Below are 20,780 nucleotides of genomic sequence, written 5' to 3' on the forward strand. Positions count from 1 at the left end.
CAGAGACCAGGTCTTATCCATTCTGAATCATTCACAGTACCTAGTATAGGTCTTACACATAACTGTCCTCAATGTTTGATGAGTCAACTTTTATATTAAGTGAAATATTTAATATTAATCAATTTTAAAATAAAAAACAAAAAGCTATGCTAAAGATGGTCCTGTATGGGGATTTGGAAGAGTGTCTAATTAAGTGATAACAATGTCATTTTAGGATAAAATTATTTCTTTTTATGAGAAAACAAAAATGAAACCAAGACTACTGCCAAACCCGGCAAACTCTAAGATAAAAAAAAACGTTTCCTCTTGGATTTCTCGCTCACATGTGTGGGAAGAACAGCTGAATGTGATTTTTAAGGAGGATATACTAGATTTGAAGGTGATCAAAAACACTTTGCCATGAAGTCTGAATAATCTGCCACGCTAGACTGAATATTTCCCTCCAGAGAAAATCAATTTCACACAATCATTCAAGTGTGGAAAGAAAAAACTCAAACGTCCAACAGTCACTGCACATTTCTTGAACCTCAAAACTTGATACCTTTTTTGTGATTACTGAATAAAGAGTATAGCTCCACTTAAGTATAAAATGCTACTTATAAAGACAGATTCTATTCCAGGATATTATTTGACCTGAGATGCCACTTACCACTTAATAATACTTTTTAAATCTTTAAATCATTTATCTCTACCAGCTTTTTCCCCTGGAGTACACCATGGAAGCACATAGGAATTCATGTGATTTTAAATCTCTATACATAAGCATGCTATGCATTTCTTCTAAGTTAAATTTTTATTATTAAAATCTATATACAAAAACTCATTAAAAATGTTTTTAAAATCCATAATCTAATATCAAAAACTAGCTCCACCACATTTATACTGGGCAAGTCTGTTAACATAGCTGAGCCACATTTTCATCTGAAATATCTAAGTTTCTTTTAAATCTTCTCAAAATATAGCAGTGTTTCCACAAAATGTTAATGTTGATAATCACTGAGTGGTGGAATTATAAATGATTTTTTTCTTTTTTAAAAGTACCCATTACTGGGGTGCCTGGGTGGCTCAGTCGGTTAAGCGTCTGCCTTCGGTTCAGGTCACGATTCCAGGGTCCTGGGAATAGAGCCCCATGTCAGGCTGCCCGCTCAGCAGGGAGCCTGCCTCTCCCTCTCCCTCTGTCCTTCTCCCTGCTTGTTCTCTTTCTCAAATAAATAAATAAAACCTTTTAAAAAATAATAATAATAAAAGTACCCATTACTTTACAAATGCTTTACCGTTTTTTAAAGAAAATAAATAGATGTTAAACCCTTCGAATTAAAAGCTGGAGCTTATTCCAAGAAGACTGACAGTCTATGAAAAAGTGGCATGGCACTAAACAGGCAGGTAAAACTTAGCACTATAAATGGAGAAAATGGACCACAGACAGGCTGAAACACTAAGGAGCCTCAACAAGACACTGCAAGTTGCCCCCACAGCCAAGAAGATCCAAACTCCACAAATAATGACTTAAAATTTCTCACTTAATGCTTCTTCCTCTGGGCTTCCAAGTGATAGTTTTGTTGTTACTTCCTTAATTATCCTGCATTAGATTGCAGGCTTCAGCACCCAGGATAGAATACAACTACCTAGCAGTGGCATTTTACCAGGTGGTGGTGGTTTACTCTCCCATTCCGCATTTTCCATCATCTGCTTAGCTATCCTCTCAGCATTACACTGCTCCCTCTTCTGCTGGATGAGCTGCTGAAGTTCCGTTTTACAAGTTGTGATCCGAATCTGGTAGGTAGACGGTAAAATTGTACTACTTAAAACCTGTATTGTTGGTTTTCTATTTTGGGCATTTGTCACTTCTGGAAGCTGGAAAACAGAATTGTAACTATTTATGTCATAAGCAAAGTATACTCAATGATAAAACTGTACCCATGTCCTTTCTGTCTGTTCATTATATCCGCTTTTCTTATTAATGTACCAATTTTTAAATCCATTTAAAAACAATGACATTTTTTCAGTAAAAACCTCACTAAAATAAAGACTAACCACAGGGACGCCTGGGTGGCTCAGTCAGTTAAGCATCTGCCTTCGGCTCAGGTCATGATCCCAGGTCCTGGGATCGAATCCCACATTGGGCTCCCTGCTCAGCAGGGAGTCTGCTTCTCCCTCTCCCTCTGCTGCTCCTCCTGCTTGTTCCCTCTCTCTCTAATAAATAAATAAATAAAATCTTTAAAAAAAAAAAAGACTAACCACAAATATTACACTTCCAAGCCTCGACATTATTAAAAAAAAAAAACTATCAGTACAGTAATAACATTAAACAAAAATCCTCATTAATTTAAGTGAAAAGAAATAGAATTCTATAAGTTCATTCAGTTAATATTTTTCATTTAAAATATGATTGGCTTAGGGAAGAGTTACCTTAAATTACAAATTTATTTCAAATGTATAAAAATCATCATAACATTTCTCACACATGGCAAACTACGGACTTTTCTTCCAGGAGTATTTTTGCTATTTTACAGATATGTCATATTAGAGGAAGAATAAAAGCAGATTTAAAAGGTTCACTATAACCTAATTATAATCACCGTTCATAATGATGTCTTCAACCCACAATTTTAGATCACTTTATTGGTGAGTACTCTAACACAAGACCTGTTTTGATGCTTTCAATAATCAGACTTCCCCTTGGCTATAAAATTAAAGATAAACCTGTTTTTAGGAAGAAACATGTCCTTAACAATAGAGAACAAACTGAGGGTTACTGGAGGGGAGGTGGACAGGGGATGGGCTAAATGGGTGATGAGCATTAAGAAGGGCACTTGTGTTGAGCACCGGGGGTTATATGTAAGGGATGAATCACTAAATTCTAGTCCTGAAAACAAAATTACACTATATGTTAACTAAGTAGAATTTAAATAAAAATTTGAAGAAAAAAAAAGAAACATATCCTCCCTAAAGGATAACTCACTATATTGATCTTTCCACTATGGTACACAGCCTTTAAACAACCCAAAACAGTAGAATGGTATTGAAAAGACAAAAGGAGGATTATTGCCTAGGTGATAGTACCTGTGGAGAAGTTGACAAAGGGACAGAAATGCCAGCTGAGGACTCAGAACGAGGTGGTTTCCCGGTCTGAATCACCTCCTGGTCACTTCCTTTAGGTAGGGCCTGTGGGATGTTCGGTGGTTCCAGTGACCCAAACATGCTTTTCCATTCCTCATTTACATTTGAGTCTTGTTTTACGTGTTTTCTAGCTATGAAAACAGATTCAGAATAGTCAGTCTAAAGGAAACCTCTAAAACCAATATACGCTTTTATTTATTTTTTTTGGTGGGGGAAGGACAGCAATGGGCTTCACATCCTATTTGTTCTTTATGATCTCCTATTTATATTTACACATCAACTCATTAACTCTCACTTTATCTCTGGGACAGATGGAACAGATGCACTTTCAATGGTATTAATAATTAGACCTAATTGCTTCATAGTTTCCCAAGGCTATCGCAATTTCAAATAACCGTTTTATCTCAAGAACCAACAATAAAAACAACTTTTTCAAATGTCACTGGTCACACTGATAAATATGACCTATTTCTAGTTATCAGTTATTTAGGAAACAAAATGTAAAAATCAACTGCTATACACTTAGTTCTTGACTGTAAAGAGAAACCCTTTTTAAAAAATCTTTCTCCAATTATGAAAAGTACATTAAATAACACAAAGTTCTAGCATTACCAAAATATAATATGAATTGCCTCCATAACTTTTTAAACCTCACAGGCTATATAGTTTAATGATACACCGTATCATTTTTCAAAAATAAAATAGTACAAAGTGTTTCACAACCTGTTTTTCTCTTAACTAAATACAATGAATGTTTATTTAACTATCCCCCTATTAATGGACACTTCAATTATTTCTCTTTTTTAAACTGAGAACATTCTTTATACTTATTTCTTCACATGCCTGTCAGTATTTCTTGGGAATTTCCAGAATCGAAAATGGTGACTCAAAGAGTAAGGACATTGCTTTCTAAAAAGAGTTATGTTCAATTTATCTACCAACAGTGTATGAAAATGCCTATTTCCCTATACCCTTGCTAACAATAGGTATTATCAGCCTTTGCTAATCACTTGGCAGAAAATGGCATCTTATTGTTTTGCATTTATTTACCTTTTCAAACATACATTTCTATCAGTTAGAAGTTCAAATCCTTCGATATTTTTCTTTTGGGGTACTTGTGTTTTTCTTACAATCTGTATCAGTGTTTTCCTTATTATCAATGTAACCACAGAATTAAGTTCCAAATACTTTATCCCAAGTTTGGCAGTTAGAGGTTTATTTTAAATATAATTCAGCTGCCCTTAAAATCTGGTACTAGAATAGAATGGTTTTTAAAGGCATGTACCTGGAAGTAAGTACATCTCAGAAAGGATTAAAGGAAGAACACACAAGATCTTAAAAACCTCATACAGTCAATGTCAATCAACATCCTTGTCACAATAGCTGACAGTTCTAAATCTTGAGATTTCAAATAATTAAGTCTTCTCTGGTGTCTGCTCTTTTGTATTTCATTGTTAATAACAAGACTGTTCTTTTCAATTCACTGGGTATTACCTACTAAAACAAACTAGATAACTATCTCATTTTAACATATACTGCTGACCCTGGGTTTGTGTTTAAAGGATTGAAAAATAGGATTTCATCTTCAATATATATCTCTATAAAGGCAACATGATTTCATTATAAGAGCAGAGCTTTGGAGTCAAGCTTTGGTTTGAATCCAGAATTAAGCACACAGAGCCATGATTTGGACAGGTTATACAACCATTTAACTGTTAATTCAATTCTCCACTTTTCCTCCCCCAAATTTTCTTGCTACATAATGGAGCCACCCACAGTACTTGAATGTTCTATATTTGGAAAATGTGATTTTATTTTACTACTAATTAGCTACAACTAGCCTTATGAAGTAAATAATAATAACAAGCTAAACACAAACACACACACAAACACACACACACACACACAGTAAATATACTAACCTCGCTTATCATCAGGTTCCTGTTTGGTTTTAACAAGATCAACTTGTCTCCCAGTTATGCCTAATGCTGCTAAGTCAATTACACCTTTCTGACTACTATCATGGAAATGGCTCTGGTCTACTATATTGGCCTTTGCTTTGTTAGATTTCATCATGAAGTCTTTCAGTGCCAAGAGTTTGTCTTCCTCTTCCTCTGTCATTCCCTAAAACCAAATAAAAACATATGTTCTAGGTTATTTTCAAAAGCAATAATAGGCCTTGGAATGACTAACAACTGAATGGTCAAGCCATTACTGTGAAATCTTAAGAGTTAGAATGCTAAAATAAAACAAGCAATAAGATAAGAGAAAAAGAAAGTATCAATACAGAACAACATCTCACTATTCTGATCTCCCAGAACACCCTGTTATTGTGGCACTTTCTATTTTGTATCATAATTTATATCCTAACTTTCTTTCTAAATGGGAGCATTCAGTATAATTCATCTTCGAACTCTCCAAAGAACTTAATACAGTGCCTGGTATCTAGTATATCTTTTTTTTTTTTTAAGATTTTATTTATTTATTCATGAGAGAGGGGGAGAGAGAGAGAGAGAGAAGCAGAGGGAGAAGCAGGCTCCCAAGGAGCAGGGAGCCCGATGCGGGACTCGATCCCAGGACCCCGGGATCATGACCTGAGCCGAAGGCAGACGCTTAACCATCTGAGCCACCCAGGCGCCCTCTAGTATATCTTTAATATGTAACTCTGAATAAACAAACATTACTATCTAAAAAATTCTGGAAATACAATATTAAGTAAAAGAAAGTATACCTACTTCAACCTTGCTCCTAGAGGTGCTGAGAATATTAAATGAGACACTGTGAAGGTACTCTATGATACATAAAACATTCTACACACTTCAGAAATTGATACATGCTGGCTAAACTTCAAATGCAAGGAACACACCCTACGATAACAGTATAATTAAGGTCAGACTGCCTAAGTACAGTCAAACTCTATTACAGTCAAATTGTGTAACCTTGGGCAAGTTACCCAATTTCCCTAAATCTCTACTAATTTATCTAGAAAATGAGGATAATTATTAGCACCAGTCTTATAAGGCTATTTTGAAATTTTATTTTATTCTTATGGCTATTTTGAAAATTTAGTCAATTAATCTACCCAAGACACTTAGAACACTTGAAACTGACAGCCAATAAATACTAAATAATTAAAATAATTCCATGTGAAACAAATATTCTGGTAAAAGGAATAGTTCTGCATTTTTTTCTAAACTTTCAAACCATCCACAGAATCCTCTAGAATGATTTTATTATGCCAATGGAAAGAAAATTAATAAAATGGCAATTCTCGAGGCCTTAATCCAAATTCTACTGGAGTTTAAAATAATATTCACAACCCACGGTCATAATAGGACACAAACCCCAGAAAGTTAGAAAGCTAGGAAACAATAAAATAAAATTGTATTAAAGTACAATAATCACAGAAAGATCCTTGACGAATTTTTTCCAATATTGGCCTGAAATTCATTTATTTTTACTTATCCTCCTAAAATTTGCTAATGTAGACAATTTCACAGCTGTAGTAAGAGTTCTATTCTTTTTGTTATACAACATTTTAGTTCGTAAGAGAGAGGTCTCTATTTTAGTCCACACAAAGAGGGTCATCCTAAGAACCAGAAAAAGGATGAAGTATTAACATATGCCGTAACATGGAGCAACCCTGAAAACAGTTTGCTATGTGAGAGAAACCAGACACAAAAATGCCACATATTGTACAGTTCTATTAATAGGAAATATCCAAAATAGGCAAATTCCTAGAAACAGAAAGTAGATTTAGTGATTGCCAGGGGCTGGAAGGAGAAGTAAATGGGGAATAACTGCTAATGGGCATGGGGTTTCCTTCCAAGATGATGAAAATGTGAATTATTTTGTATGTGAATTATCTCAATAAAAAACAGTAGAAGTGCACCATGGGGGGATTCTGTATTAACAGTAATACAATCATACTAAGACTTCCCAGACTCCCATATGACACATACCTAAATCAGAAATTGCAAACTGACATTACTAGGAGCAATCGTCCTTAAACAGGAAGGATTTAGGTGAACTGTTAAGAATTAGGAGTAATTTCAAGACAAGATTATAAGTCAGGATTTTTCCTTTAGTATATGGTATATATACCTAAAGGATACTGCAAGAAAGGAAAATTGAAGAACAAATCATTCATGAACCTAAATGCAAAAATACAGTATCAGGAAACAAAATTCAGACTATATAAAAATTTTATAAAATATTTATATTACTCTACATTACTTATGTTATATGTTTACATTTATTAAAGTATTTTTATAATAAAAATCTATTTAACACATTAAAAATAGAAAATTGGAACAGACCAACTACTAGAAATAAAACAATCAGTAATCAAAACACTCACAACAAACAAAAGCCCAGGACCAGATGGCTTCACAGGTAAATTCTACCAAACATTTAAAGAAGAGTTAATACCTATTCTTCTCAAACTATTCCAAAAACTAGAATAGGAAGGGAAATGTCCAAATTGATTCTATGGGGATGATACCAAAACCAGACAAAGATACCACAAAAAGAGATAACTACAGACCAAAATTTCTGATGAACATACGTATAAAAATCCTCAACAAAATATTATCAAACTGAATTTGACAATACATTTAAAAAAAAAAATCATTCACCATGATCAAATGAGATTTATTCCAGAGGATGCAATGGTGGTTCAATATTTGCAAATCAATATAATACATTAACAAAATGAAGGATAAAAATTATATGATCATCTCAAGAGATGCAGAGAAAGCATTTGATAAAATACAACACCCACTCATGATAAAAAACTATCAACAAAATATTTTAGCTGGAACATACCTCAACATAATAAAGGCCTTATATGAAAAACACACAGCTAAACATCACACTCAATAGTGAAAAACTGAAAGCTTTTCCGCTAAAATCAGGTAAAAGACAAGGATGTCCACTCACACCACTTTTATTCTACACAGTAATGGAGGTCTGAACTACAGCAACTGGACATGAAAAAGAAATAAAAGGCATCTGAACTGGTAAGGAATTAAGAAAACTATTACTATTTGCAGATAACATGTTACTATACAGAGAAAGCCCTAAAGACTTTCAGTACTGCTAATGAACTCAGTTAAGTTGCAGATACAAATTTTTTTTTTTAGATTTTATTTATTTATTTGACAGAGAGATAGCGACAGCAGGAACACAAGCAGGCGGAATGGGAGAGGGAGAAGCAGGCTTCCCGCTGAGCAGGGAGCCCGATGCAGGGCTCGATCCCAGGACCCTGGGATCGTGAACCGAGCCGAAGGCAGACGCTTCACAACTGAGCCACCCAGGCGCCCCCAGGATACAAAATTAATACACAGAAATAAATTGCATTTCTATACACTAATAACAGAGCAGCAGAAAAAGAAATTAAGAAAACAATTCCATTTAAAATTGTACCAAAAGGCCTGAAATGTAAATGGGCTAAATGTCCCAATCAAAAGACACGAGTATCTAATTAGATAAAAAAGCAAGACCCACTGATATGCTCTCTGCAAGAGACTCATTTTAGACCCAAAGACACCTCCAGATTGAAAGTGAGGGGATGGAAAATCATTTAATATGCTAACAGACATCAAAAGAAAGCTGGGGTGGCAATCCTTATATCAGACAGATTAGATTTTAAACCAAAGATTGTAATAAGAGATGAGGAAGGACACTATACCATAATTAAAGGGTCTATTCAACAAGAAGATCAAATCTAACAATTTTAAATATTTATGCCAACATGGGAGCAGCCAATTACATAAGCAATTAATAACAAAATCAAAGAAACACATCGACAGCAACACAATAATAGTAGGGGACTTGAACACCTCCCTCACTGAAATGGACAGATCATCTAAGCAAAAGATCAACAAGGAAATAAGGGCTGTAAATGACACACTGGACCAGATGGACTTCACAGATATATTCAAAACATTCCATCCCAAAGCATCAAAATACACATTCTTCTCAAGTGCACATGAAAAATTCTCCAGAATAGATCACATACTGGGTCACAAATCAGGTCTCAACCGGTACCAAATGACTGGGATCATTCCCTGCATATTTTCGGACCACAATTCTTTGAAACTAGAACTCAATCACAAGAGGAAAGATGGAAAGAACTAAATACATGAAAGCTAAAGAGCATCCTACTAAAGAATGAATGGGTCAACCAGGAAATTAAAGAAGAATTAAAAAATTTCATGGAAACAAAATGAAAGCACAACTGTTCAAAATCTTTGGGATGCAGCAAAGGCGGTCCTAAGAGGAAAGTATATAGCAATACAAGCTTTTCTCAAGAAACAAGAAAGGTCTCAAATACACAACCCAACCCTACCCCTAAAGGAGCTGGAGAAAGAACAGCAAATAAAGCCTAAATCCAGCAGGAGAAAAGAAATAATAAAGATTAGAGCAGAAATTAATAAAACAGAAACCAAAAGAATAGTAGAACAAATCAACAACACTAGGAGCTTGTTCTTTGAAAGAATAAATAAGATTGAAAAACCCCTGGCCAGACTTATCAAAAAGAAAAGAGAAAGAACTCAAATAAAATCATGAATGAAAGAGGAGAGATCACAACCAACACCAAAGAAATACAAACATTTATAAGAACATATTATGAGCAACTATATGTCAGCAAATTACACAATCTGGAAGAAACGGATGTATTCCTAGAGACATATAAACTACCAAAACTGAGCCAGGAAGAAATAGAAAGCCTGAACAGACCCATAACCAGCAAGAAAAATGAAGCAGTAATCAAAAATCTCCCAACAAACAAGAGCCCAGGGCCAGATGGCTTCCCAGGGGAATTCTACCAAACATTTAAAGAAGATTTAATACCTATTCTTCTGAAACTGCTCCAAAAAATAGAAGTGGAAGGAAAACTTCCAAACTCATTTTATGAGGCCAGCATTACCTTGATCCCAAAACTGGACAAAGATCCCACCAAAAAGGAGAATTACAGACCAATATCCCTGATGAACATGGATACAAAAATTCTCACCAAAATACTATCCAGTAGTACGTTACAAGGATTATTCACCATGGCCAAGTGGGATTTATTCCTGAGCTGCAATCCACAAATCAAATAATGTGACACACTACATTAGTAAAAGAAAGAACAAGAACCATACCGTACTCTCAGTAGATGCAGAAAAAGCATTTGACAAAGCACAGCATCCTTTCCTGATTAAAACTCTTCAGAGTGTAGGGATAGAGGGTACATACCTCAATATCATAAAAGCCATCCATGAAAAACCCACAGCAAATACCATTCTCAATGGGGAAAAACTGAGAGCTTTTCCCCTAAGGTCAGGAACATGGCAGGGATGTCCACTATAACCACTGCTATTCAACATAGTACTAGAAGTCCTAGCCTCAGCAATCAGACAACAAAAAGAAATAAAAGGCATCCGAATCAGCAAAGAAGAAGTCAAACTCTCACTCTTTGCAGATGATGTGAAACTTTATGTGGAAAACCCAAAGGACTCTACCCCAAAACTGCTAGAACTCATACAGGAATTCAGTAAAGTGGCAGGATATAAAATCAATGCACAGAAATCAGTTGCATCTCTCTACAACAACAACGAGACAGAAGAAAGAGAAATTAAGGAGTCGATCTCATTTACAATCGTACCCAAAACCGTAAGATACCTAGGAATAAATTTAACCAAAGAGGCAAAAAATCTGTACTCAGAAAACTATAGAACACTCATGAAAGAAATTGAGGAAGACACAAAGAAATGGAAAAACGTTCCATGCTCATGGACTGGAAAAACAAATATTGTGAAAATGTCTATGCTACCGAGAGGAATTTGTATGGAACCAGAAAAGACCCTGAATAGCCAGAGGAATGTTGGAAAAGAAAAGAAAAGCTAGTGGCATCACAATTCTGGACTTCAAGCTCTATTACAAAGCTGTAATCATCAAGACAGTATGGCACTGGCACAAAAACAGACACATAGATCAATGAAACAGAATAGAGAACTCAGAAATGGACCCTCAACTCTATGGTCAACTAATCTTCAACAAGGCAGGAAAGAATGTCCAATGGAAAAAAGTCTCTTCAACAAATGGTGTTGGGAAAACTGGACAGCCACAGGCAGAAGAATGAAACTGGACCATTTCCGTACACCACACAGAAAAATAGACTCAAAATGGACGAAAGACCTATTTAGGTAAGACAGGTAAGACAGGAATCCATCAAAATCCTTGAGGAGAACACAGGCAGCAACCTCTTCGACCTCATCTGCAGCAACTTCTTCCTAGACACATCGCCAAAGGCAAGAGAAGCTACGGCAAAAAAGAACTATTGGGACTTCATCAAGATAAAAAGCTTTTGCACAGCAAAGGAAACAGTCAACAAAACTGAAAGACAACTGACAGAATGGGAGAAGATATTTGCAAATGACATATCAGATAAAAGGCTAGTATCCAAAATCTATAAAGAACTTATCAAACTCAACACCCAAGGAACATATAATCCACTCAAGAAATGGGCAGAAGACATGAACAGACATTTCTACAAAGAAGACATCCAAATGGCCAACAGACATATGAAAAAGTGATCAACTTTTTCGGCATCAGGGAAATACAAATCAAAACCACAATGAGATACTACCTCACACCAGTCAGAATGGCTAAAATTAACAAGTCAGGAAATGACAGATGCTGGCGAGGATGCAAAGAAAGGGGAACCCTCCTACACTGTTGGTGGGAATGCAAGCTGGTGCAGCCACTCCAGAAAACCGTATGGAGGTTCCTCAAAAAAAAGTTGAAAATAGAGCTACCCTAATACCCAGCAACTGCGCTACTGGTATTTACCCCAAAGATACAAATGTAGTGATCTGAAAGGGCACCTGCACCCCAGTTTATAGCAGCAATGTCTGCAACAGCCAAACTATAGAAAGAGGCTAGATGTCCATCGACAGATGAATGGATAAAGAAGATGTGGTGTGTGTGTACACACACACACACACACACACACACACACACACACACACACACACAATGAAATATTATGCAGCCATCAAAAAAATGATATCTTGCCATTTTCAATGATGTGGATAGAACCAGAGGGTCTTGTGCTATGCAAAATAAGTCAATTAAAGAAAAACAATTATCATATGATCTCACTGATATGTGGAATTTGAGAAACAAGGCAGAGGATCATAGGGGAAGAGAGTAAAAAAATGAAACAAGATGAAACCAGAGAGGGAGACAAACCATAAGAGACTCTTCATCTCAGGAAACAAAATGAGAGTTGCTGGAGTGAAGGGGGTGGGAGGGATGGGGGTGGCTGGGTGATGCACACTGGGAAGGGTATGTGTTGTGGTGAGCGCTGTGTATTGTGTAAGACTGATGAATCACAAACCTGTACCCATGAAACAAGTAATACATTATATGTTAATAAAAAAAGAATAAAAATAAACAAATAAATAAGTAAGTAAAAAGGAATAAAATGCCTAGGTATAAACTTAACCAAGGAGGTGAACAACCTATACTCTGAAAACTAAACAACATCAATGAAAGAAATTGAAGAAGACAACACAAATGAGAAGATATTCTATGCTCATGAATTGGAAGAATTAATATTGTTAAAATGTCCATACTACCCAAAGCAATCTACAGCAATCTGTATTCAATGCAATCCCTATCACAATACCAACATTTTTCACAGAACTAGAACAAATAATATTAAAATTTGTATGGAATCTGAACTGAAACTAACACTGTATGTTAACTATACTAGATTTAAAAATTTTAAAAAGAAAAAAAAAGCAAGACTTAAAAGGATCAAAGTGATTCCAAGTAACTTAACTGTACAACACAACAATCTGACACTATATAAAGGAATTCAGCACTCTAATAACATAAAATTCACAATCAACAGAGAAAGAAACTGGGTGGCTGAGGATCAGGGATTGTAGGAAAACTTACATTTTATTATAGATCTTCCAACACCTTTTCAATTTTATATCTTGTGTCTATACTACCAAATAAAAATCATTAAAAAATTAAAAATTTGAAGTATTTGTCATTTTTTAAAGGAGTGAAACCAGAATATTCTTATTCTGTATTAGCGCATGATCAAATGGATACAAACAAAACAGAGAGCTCTTGTAGATGTTCTACAAGATTCTAAAATAGCCCCGCCATGTATCACCTCCAGATGGTAAGTTCTATTGAAAATCTGGAGTTCAAGCAGATTCTAACTTCCATAAGTTCCAAAAGTGTACTTTAAAAATCTATTAACCAGAACCCTGAACATATTTTCCCATAGAGACAATGCTAGGCTGGTCTAGAAAAGCCTATTTCACCCATGATGTATCTCAAGTGCAGTCCTATACAAAAGAGCACTGTAAAACCCCAATTAAAAAATATTTTGTAGGAGTATTCAGAATTCCCATTTGCAGAGGCTAAAAGCATCCTTCCCTCTATATCCCTGACATTAGGAACAGGGATTCAATTCCTACCTCCAAAGTCTCCCCTGACTCCAAGCCTCTTTCAGTAATCCCAAGAAACTCAGGTTAGTGCAGGGACCAAAATGAAGTGAAGGCAGACAAAAAGCATGCAAGGGGCTGGAGGAGACGAACTGCACAGGGACTCCTCCTAAGCCCATAAAAAACTTAGGTAAGCCTCTCAGCCTTCGTTCCCTATCCTTTATTTTGAGGCAAGATGGCATGGTGAACAGGACACCTGGGTGGCTCAGTCAGTTAAGTTTCTGCCTTCAGCTCAGGTCATGATCCTGGGGTCCTAGGATGGAGTCCCGCATCGGGCTCCCTGCTCATGACTGACAAGTATTCTCTTAATCAAAATGTCCTACAGACTTAAAGACAGTCATTAAAGTTATCTCTCATTTGCTTTCTGGCTCATGGAGCATTTATTCAGAAATCATATTCTTTATTTCTAACCATTTTCATTTCTATCTTGACTTCTTTAAGTTCCATATATGGGAACTTAAAGTTCCCACTGTCCTTAAAACAGGACAGTGAATCTAGATTTACTATTTCTAAAGAGGCCTTACTAATTCCAAGTATAATAAAAAGATTACTTCCTAGTTCTAACAAGATTTGTTAATTGATCCAAATTCATAGGCTTTTAATATACAGTAGTACCTGGTTTATTCAATCTAAGATGCATTATAAATCCCAGTTATATCAGCTGTTTGCATAAAGTGAGAACTCTCTAAATTTGGACTGAAATAAACCACGATCTTTCTGTCCTGCATCTGTGCTCTGCAATGTTTCTTCTAATTGAATTTTTTTCTTCTTCTTGGTTTGTTTTTTTTTTTTTGGTGAAGTATGGAACTGAATCAAGAATATTACTCAAATTTAAGGTTATATCTACTCTCTCCCTTATTTATATAGGCAATAATCACAAAACAAACTTAATAGGTCTACCATCATTCCTTATTTAGCTCAAACCAATGCCTTATCATCATCCTAGTATCTCCTAGATTCCAAGGTAAATGTATACGATATCTGCCAGGTTTATTTACTCATTTGTTGTGATGCAACCTAATCAACCAAAAATATTTTTAATAACTAAATGGATGCTTAAACGTTTTTATGAAATTTTTGTTTAAATGTAAGATTTCAGGGGTGCCTGGGTGGCTCAGTCGTTAAGCGGCTGCCTTCAGCTCAGGTCATGATCCCAGGATCCTGGGATCAGTTTCCCTGCTCTGTGGGAAGCCTGCTTCTCCCTCTCCCACTCCCCCTGCTTGTGTTTCCCCTCTCGCTGTGTCTCTCTCTGTCAAATAAATAAATAAAATCTTGGGGGGAAAAAAATAAATAAATAAATGTAAGATTTCAGAAAGGTGATACAACCTGTGAGAGCAATTTCTTCAGAAGCTGTGCTATGGCAGGATCCTCCGGTGGAGGGCAGTCAGGAAGAGAACCATTTCGTTTCTTCTGGCGCATGTGAAGATGTCTGAACAAGCTAGTAATATCTTTAGACCTCAAAGCATAATCAAATATAGAACGACTTACTGGCTCTTTTAAAACACTGAGTAGAACAAGTTTCCTTTCAATCTATATTAGGAAAATAAAAAGAATTAGCCAAAGATACAACATATAGTACAGTTATATTCATATTCAGTAAATACAAACTGTGCAAAATTAATATAGGTATTTATTTTCTAAAAAATGGGCGAAATCAACATTTGCAATTTTTGCTTAGAAGAAAAAAGAATACTAGTGACCTTTAAGAGCTAAGGTTTTTCTTTACATAGTTAGCATGTGAGTACACATATGTGTATTCCATACTGGAAGAATAATAGTATATACCCAGGCTGGAAAAATCTAGAAAATGACAGAGACTTTTTCTGGATGCCAAAATGTCAGATGACCTCCTAGATCAAAAGTACCTGTGGCTCACAGGTCTGACAGCCAGCAGGTACTGACCGAGAAGAGATGCTCAACAGTCACAGGGCTGCCCAGCAATCATCACATTTCCCAGTAGCTTCAACCCCTTCTAAAAAACATTACTCTCTCCACAGAGTTCATGAAATCCTTCCTTTTATTATCCCCAAGAACACCCTCCCTGTCAATGGATATATAATAAAAAGGATGAGCATACTAACCACAACCAAGATCATTTTCTTTAGACATATTTAACTACCTGATAAGCTGGCCAGTGGAAACTAGCATAAAAGGGTATCTTTTGTCTAATTCAAACTGTAGAAAGGCAGATTTATAAAACATATGGATAATTAGCCTCTCAACTCCCAATCCTAGCCTTTCAAAAAATAAAGCAATGAAAAAAGAAAAAAGAAAAAAAATATGAGCCCCATATTGGGTACTGAGATACTACTAAAATATATATATATATCTCCTGAGAAATACATAAATATTCCCGAGAAAACAAAGAGTGGTGTAGATTTCTAAAAACCACCTAATGTCAGATTTTTTTTAATGTTAGATTTACTACAGTAAACTACCATTAAGTTACTACAATTTTTATTTCCCCAGGGATACTTTCTCCACGTTGTGTTATAAAAGAGTTTAATAAACAAACTTCTAAAATGAGTAAGTAGCCAAAAGTATTGAGAATCCCTAGACCAGATTTCAAAAAAATTTATTGAACTTCAAAAGAAACTGGGGTGCCTGGGTGCCTCAGTCAGTTAAGCAACTGCCTTCAGCTCAGGTCATGATCCCAGGGTCCTGGGATCGATTCCCGCATTGGGCTCCCTGCTCAGTGAGGAGCCTGCTTCTCCCTCTGCCTGCCACTCCCCCTGCTTGTGTGTTCTGTCAGATGAATAAATAAAATCTTTAAGAAAAATAAAAATATAAAAAAAATTTTAACGTAAAAGAAATAGAAAAGGCTGGGGCGCTGCCTGGCTGGCTCAGATGGAAGAGCATGCAACTCTTGATCTCGGGGTTGTGAGTTTGAGCCCCATGTTGGGTACTGAGATACTACTAAAATAAATAAGCTTTTTAAAAATATTAATTAAGGGCGCCTGGGTGGCTCAGTCGTTAAGCGTCTGCCTTCAGCTCAGATCATGATCCCAGGGTCCTGGGATGGAGCCCCGCATCGGGCTCCCTGCTCAGCGGGAAGCCTGCTTCTCCCTCTCCTGCTCCCCCTGCTTGTATTCCCTCTCTTGCTGTGTCTCTCTCTGTTAAAAAATATATTATAAAAAATAAATAAAAATAAAATTAAAAATAATTAAAAAGACATTTTCTAGTAATATTATCCATCTTTCATATATATGTATATATATAAATTGCTAAGATAAAAATTAATAATTCTATAAACTATGAAACAAAGAATGATGATCCCCAAAAAAGGATGAATCTCTGGGGAAAAGGATGGAAGGCACAGCCAAAGCCTTCTCATTTCCAGAATATATCCAAGGTCATTTTCTCCAACCAAGGGAAAGGTACATTGGAATATAAAAGTAGCAGAAGCTAGAAGCATGTGAATTTGCAAAAGGGAAATAGAGTTTTAGTAAAAAAAAAAAAAAAAAGAAAGAAAGAAAAGAAAAAAAATTTCAGAGTATTTTAACAGCCAGAATCATCTCTCAACAGTTCACTCAATTTAGATTATTTTTTGATAGTCAGCTTTCTAGGAAGATAAAGCATGTAAGTGCTGACACGTTGGGTAAACAACTGCTTTATACAAACCAAAAACCTGAAATTTATGCTATAGGAAGAGAGGAGGGGGGCACAAGTCATTAGATTTAAAAAAAAAAAAAAAGATTAAATCAGACTTTAAAATATTAGATTAAAATAATGAAAAAGAACAGGAAAAAAAAAAAAAAAAACAGAACCAGTTACTGGTCCAAAGAAAACGAACATCTGTAAAAGGCTTTTTCCAATTTATTATAAAATGCTAACTTCGGCTAAAATCAGTTATGCTTTTTACAATAAAACTAGAGGCCCATCGGTATACATTTCCACTGTATTTCACTTTAATAGCACGTTTTACAACACTGCACATAATAAAGCATGAACTATTGAGTGCTACATTATGCATAACATGACGTATAACACGTCTCTTGAACTTTTCTCACCTTCAATACTGTCTGTTCCATTAACATTGACTAGCTTAAAGGAATGTTAAAATGCTGTAGCCTAATTCGATCTTTAAAAATTTAAATTAAATAGGACTTTCTAAACCTTTTTTTTTAACGGGTACAATTTGGAGAGGACTGAGGCCAAGTTGGAACAAGCATACCTGTATTATTGGTTGAGTAATATATGGGTCTAGGTAAGGCATCAGTTTGCAGTATACATCAGCTGTACTTATTTGATGAGCTACCACTGTGATAAATCCTACGGCACCATAGCGTATCCATAGATTGGGATGACACAGAAATGGGGCTAAACAGGAAAAGAAAAAGGTATGGATTTAAACCATGTTCACAGTTTCAAACTATTGGGATAAACAAATTTTCACTTTATAACACAACTGATAAAGGGATACCCCAATGTTACTATCAGCTGTCTTCACATACTCAATTATCCTATGGCATAAACTCAACTCAATATACTAATATTATAATATTCTCTATCATACACATCAGCAATAATACCATAAAAGAATTTTTAGAGCTATTTATCTGACATTCTTTTAAATGAACAGGTTTGATCAAACCTAATATATCATTCATAAATTCATTCACAAGGCATTATGAATAGAACTAAAGGCAGAAAATATGATGCCCATTCTTAAAGAGTTTAAAATATAAGATTAGGGATGCCTGGGTGGCTCAGTCGTTTAAGCGTCTGCCTTCAGCTCAGGTCATGATCTCAGGGTCCTGGGATCGAGCCCGGCATCAGGCTCCCCGCTCAGTGGGGAGTCCGCTTGTCCCTCTCCTTCTGCCCCTCTCCTTCTGCCCCTCACCCCAGCTTGTGCTCTTTCTCTCTTTCTCTCTCTCTCGTTCTGCTCTCCCTCTCTCAAGGAAATAAAATCTTTCAAAAAATAATAAAAATTTATATATATATATATTAAACCAGAAAAGTAAATGAATATCTTTTCATCCCTTTTAACTATCTTGTGTATTACACTTAAAAATCAATGACTTCAGGGCGCCTGGGTGGCTCAGTTGGTTAAGCAACTGCCTTTGGCTCAGGTCATGATCCTGGAGTCCTGGGATCAAGTCCCGCATCGGGCTCCCTGCTCAGCAGGGAGTCTGCTTCTCCCTCTGACCCTCCCCCCTCTCATGTACTCTCTCTCTCTCTCCTTCTCACTCTCTCAAAATAAATAAATCTTTAAAAAAAAATCAATGACTTCAATTAATCAAAGTAAGATTTAGAATAAAATTAAAACTTTTAAACCCTTGATTTAGAATAAAACTTCTAAAAGAAAAAATACATGTGAATATATATAATTGTTCTAAGTATGCTAAAACATCAGCATTTAGAGGATATTAATTTTACAAGAAATGTAGGGTAAAAGAGAAATAAGAACACTGTCATATGCCAATATTACTTATATAAAAGAGAGGAGAAAAAATTTGTTCAAAATATCTGTCTCTGAAGTTCTCCCATTTCCAATTCTTTGAATTATACATGAAGGAGGTTTTGATTATTTCATAAGCACCATGCAGCCTCTGATACAACAACAAAGGAGGGCTGGTAGTTTCCCTTTGACAACAGGCAAAATGAAGACTGGAAAAATACTGAAGAACCTCCAGAAAGTAGCTAAACCCAAAATGACATGGCAGGAGTTAGGCACTGTATGAGCCTGAACTACTGGTCCCAATTCTTTACATTATCTCTGTTACACAACCACACTCTTTGCTTTGTGCTCATGGTATACAAAGGGTACTTTTCTGCCTCTTGCTTTTAGCTCAGTCATATCAACCTGCTCTGGCCAATGGGATATTAGCAGATATAACACTTACAGAGGCCTGAAATTTACTACATAGCTAGGCTTCCTGTCTCATGCTTCTGCCATCACCTACAACATAACCCAAGAAACTGCTGCCCATCTAACATGGGACACAGAATGAGACAGATGGATCACTGTCACCACAATCTGGAGATACAAAGCCTAAAGCAGAGCCACTCATGCAGCCCACACATTCATGATGAGAACCTTACTATAGCATTCACTGAGATTTTATGGTTGACTGTTGTACAGCATCATTGTATCAGTAAGTACCTGACACAAAGAACCTCAAGCACTCAAGAGGATTTCCTATAAACAGTGTATTTGATCTTTTCTCGATCCAATACATTCCAATTATATGGGAACAAGCATGAAGGAAGGGGAGTATGCATAATACCTAAGTGGGAAGAGTGTAGTTTTTTTTTCAAAACTGTCAAAGAAATCATGATGCCATTATCACCACCACCATTCCCTTTAATAATCACCACAATAGTCTATGCATAAAAACAGAACAGAGGGGCAGAGCAAGATGGCGGAGGAGTAGGAGACCTGGATTTCGTCTGGTCTCAGGAATTCAGCTGAATAGGGATCAAACCATTCTGAACACCTACGAACTCAACAGGAGATCAAAGAAGAGAGTAGCAACAACTCTCTGAACAGAAAAGTGACCACTTTCTGGAAGGTAGGACGTGCGGAGAAGTGAATCCGAGGCGATATTCGGGAGAATAGAAGGCGGGGGAGTGGGGCCTCCGTCGACTGCTTCTGGCAAGTGATAGAGCGGCGGAGCACAAAATCGGAACTTTTAGAAGTCGGCTCCGCTGAGGGACGTCGCTCCAGTGGCTAAGCGGGGGGTGGAACCCTCGCGGGACAGTGTGGTCTCAGGACCCTCGGGGTCACAGAAATACCAGGGGTGCCTGAGTGCGGCAGAGCTCCCAGGTATCGGAGAAGGGAAGCCGGCTGCAGAGACAGAGCCGAGGCGCGGGCTCTCAGCTCGGGGTGGCCATAAAATGTGATCTGCAGCCCAATCAGGCCACTGCTCTTCCAGCAGGGACCCAACAAGCGGCAGAGCCGGGGAGACTCCCCTTCCTCCCTGGGAAGGAGCGGCGCGGGAGCGCACCGCAGGGATCTGCTGGGTTTGGAGACTCCACACGGGGTCCGGTGCCAGAGATAGAAATGCTCGGTCACAGGCTGGGTGAGCACGGAGTGCAGCCAGGGACCAGGGAGACGGGAGTGACTGCTTTTCTCTGGGGGCGCACTGAGGAGCGGGGCCCCGAGTTCTCAGCTCCTCCGAGTGGAGATTGGGAGGC

The 20,780-nt window shown here is 36.8% G+C and overlaps 1 protein-coding gene across 7 annotated transcripts in view; it reads right to left on the reverse strand.

The window, feature by feature from the left end:
* Positions 1-20,780, reverse strand: part of PIK3R4 (phosphoinositide-3-kinase regulatory subunit 4) — a 90,740-nt gene that overhangs the window by 33,556 nt on the left and 36,404 nt on the right. For 6 of the 7 annotated variants that reach the window (XR_003518329.1, XM_027585641.1, XM_027585640.1 and 3 more), the window contains exons 8-12: positions 17,815-17,960; positions 14,967-15,170; positions 5,043-5,244; positions 3,064-3,251; positions 1,644-1,854 (exon numbers count right to left, since the gene is read on the reverse strand). Coding sequence is in view for 6 of the 7 variants with exons in the window: in XM_027585641.1 (XP_027441442.1) it covers positions 1,644-1,854; positions 3,064-3,251; positions 5,043-5,244; positions 14,967-15,170; positions 17,815-17,960 (951 nt within the window). In the remaining variant the exon portion in view is untranslated. The remainder of the gene's footprint in view (positions 1-1,643; positions 1,855-3,063; positions 3,252-5,042; positions 5,245-14,966; positions 15,171-17,814; positions 17,961-20,780) is intronic. The other variant, XM_027585642.1, reaches the window with a different exon arrangement.

The sequence above is a fragment of the Zalophus californianus genome, chromosome 1 (assembly GCF_009762305.2).
Source record: "Zalophus californianus isolate mZalCal1 chromosome 1, mZalCal1.pri.v2, whole genome shotgun sequence".
NCBI classification, from domain to species: Eukaryota; Metazoa; Chordata; class Mammalia; order Carnivora; family Otariidae; genus Zalophus; species Zalophus californianus.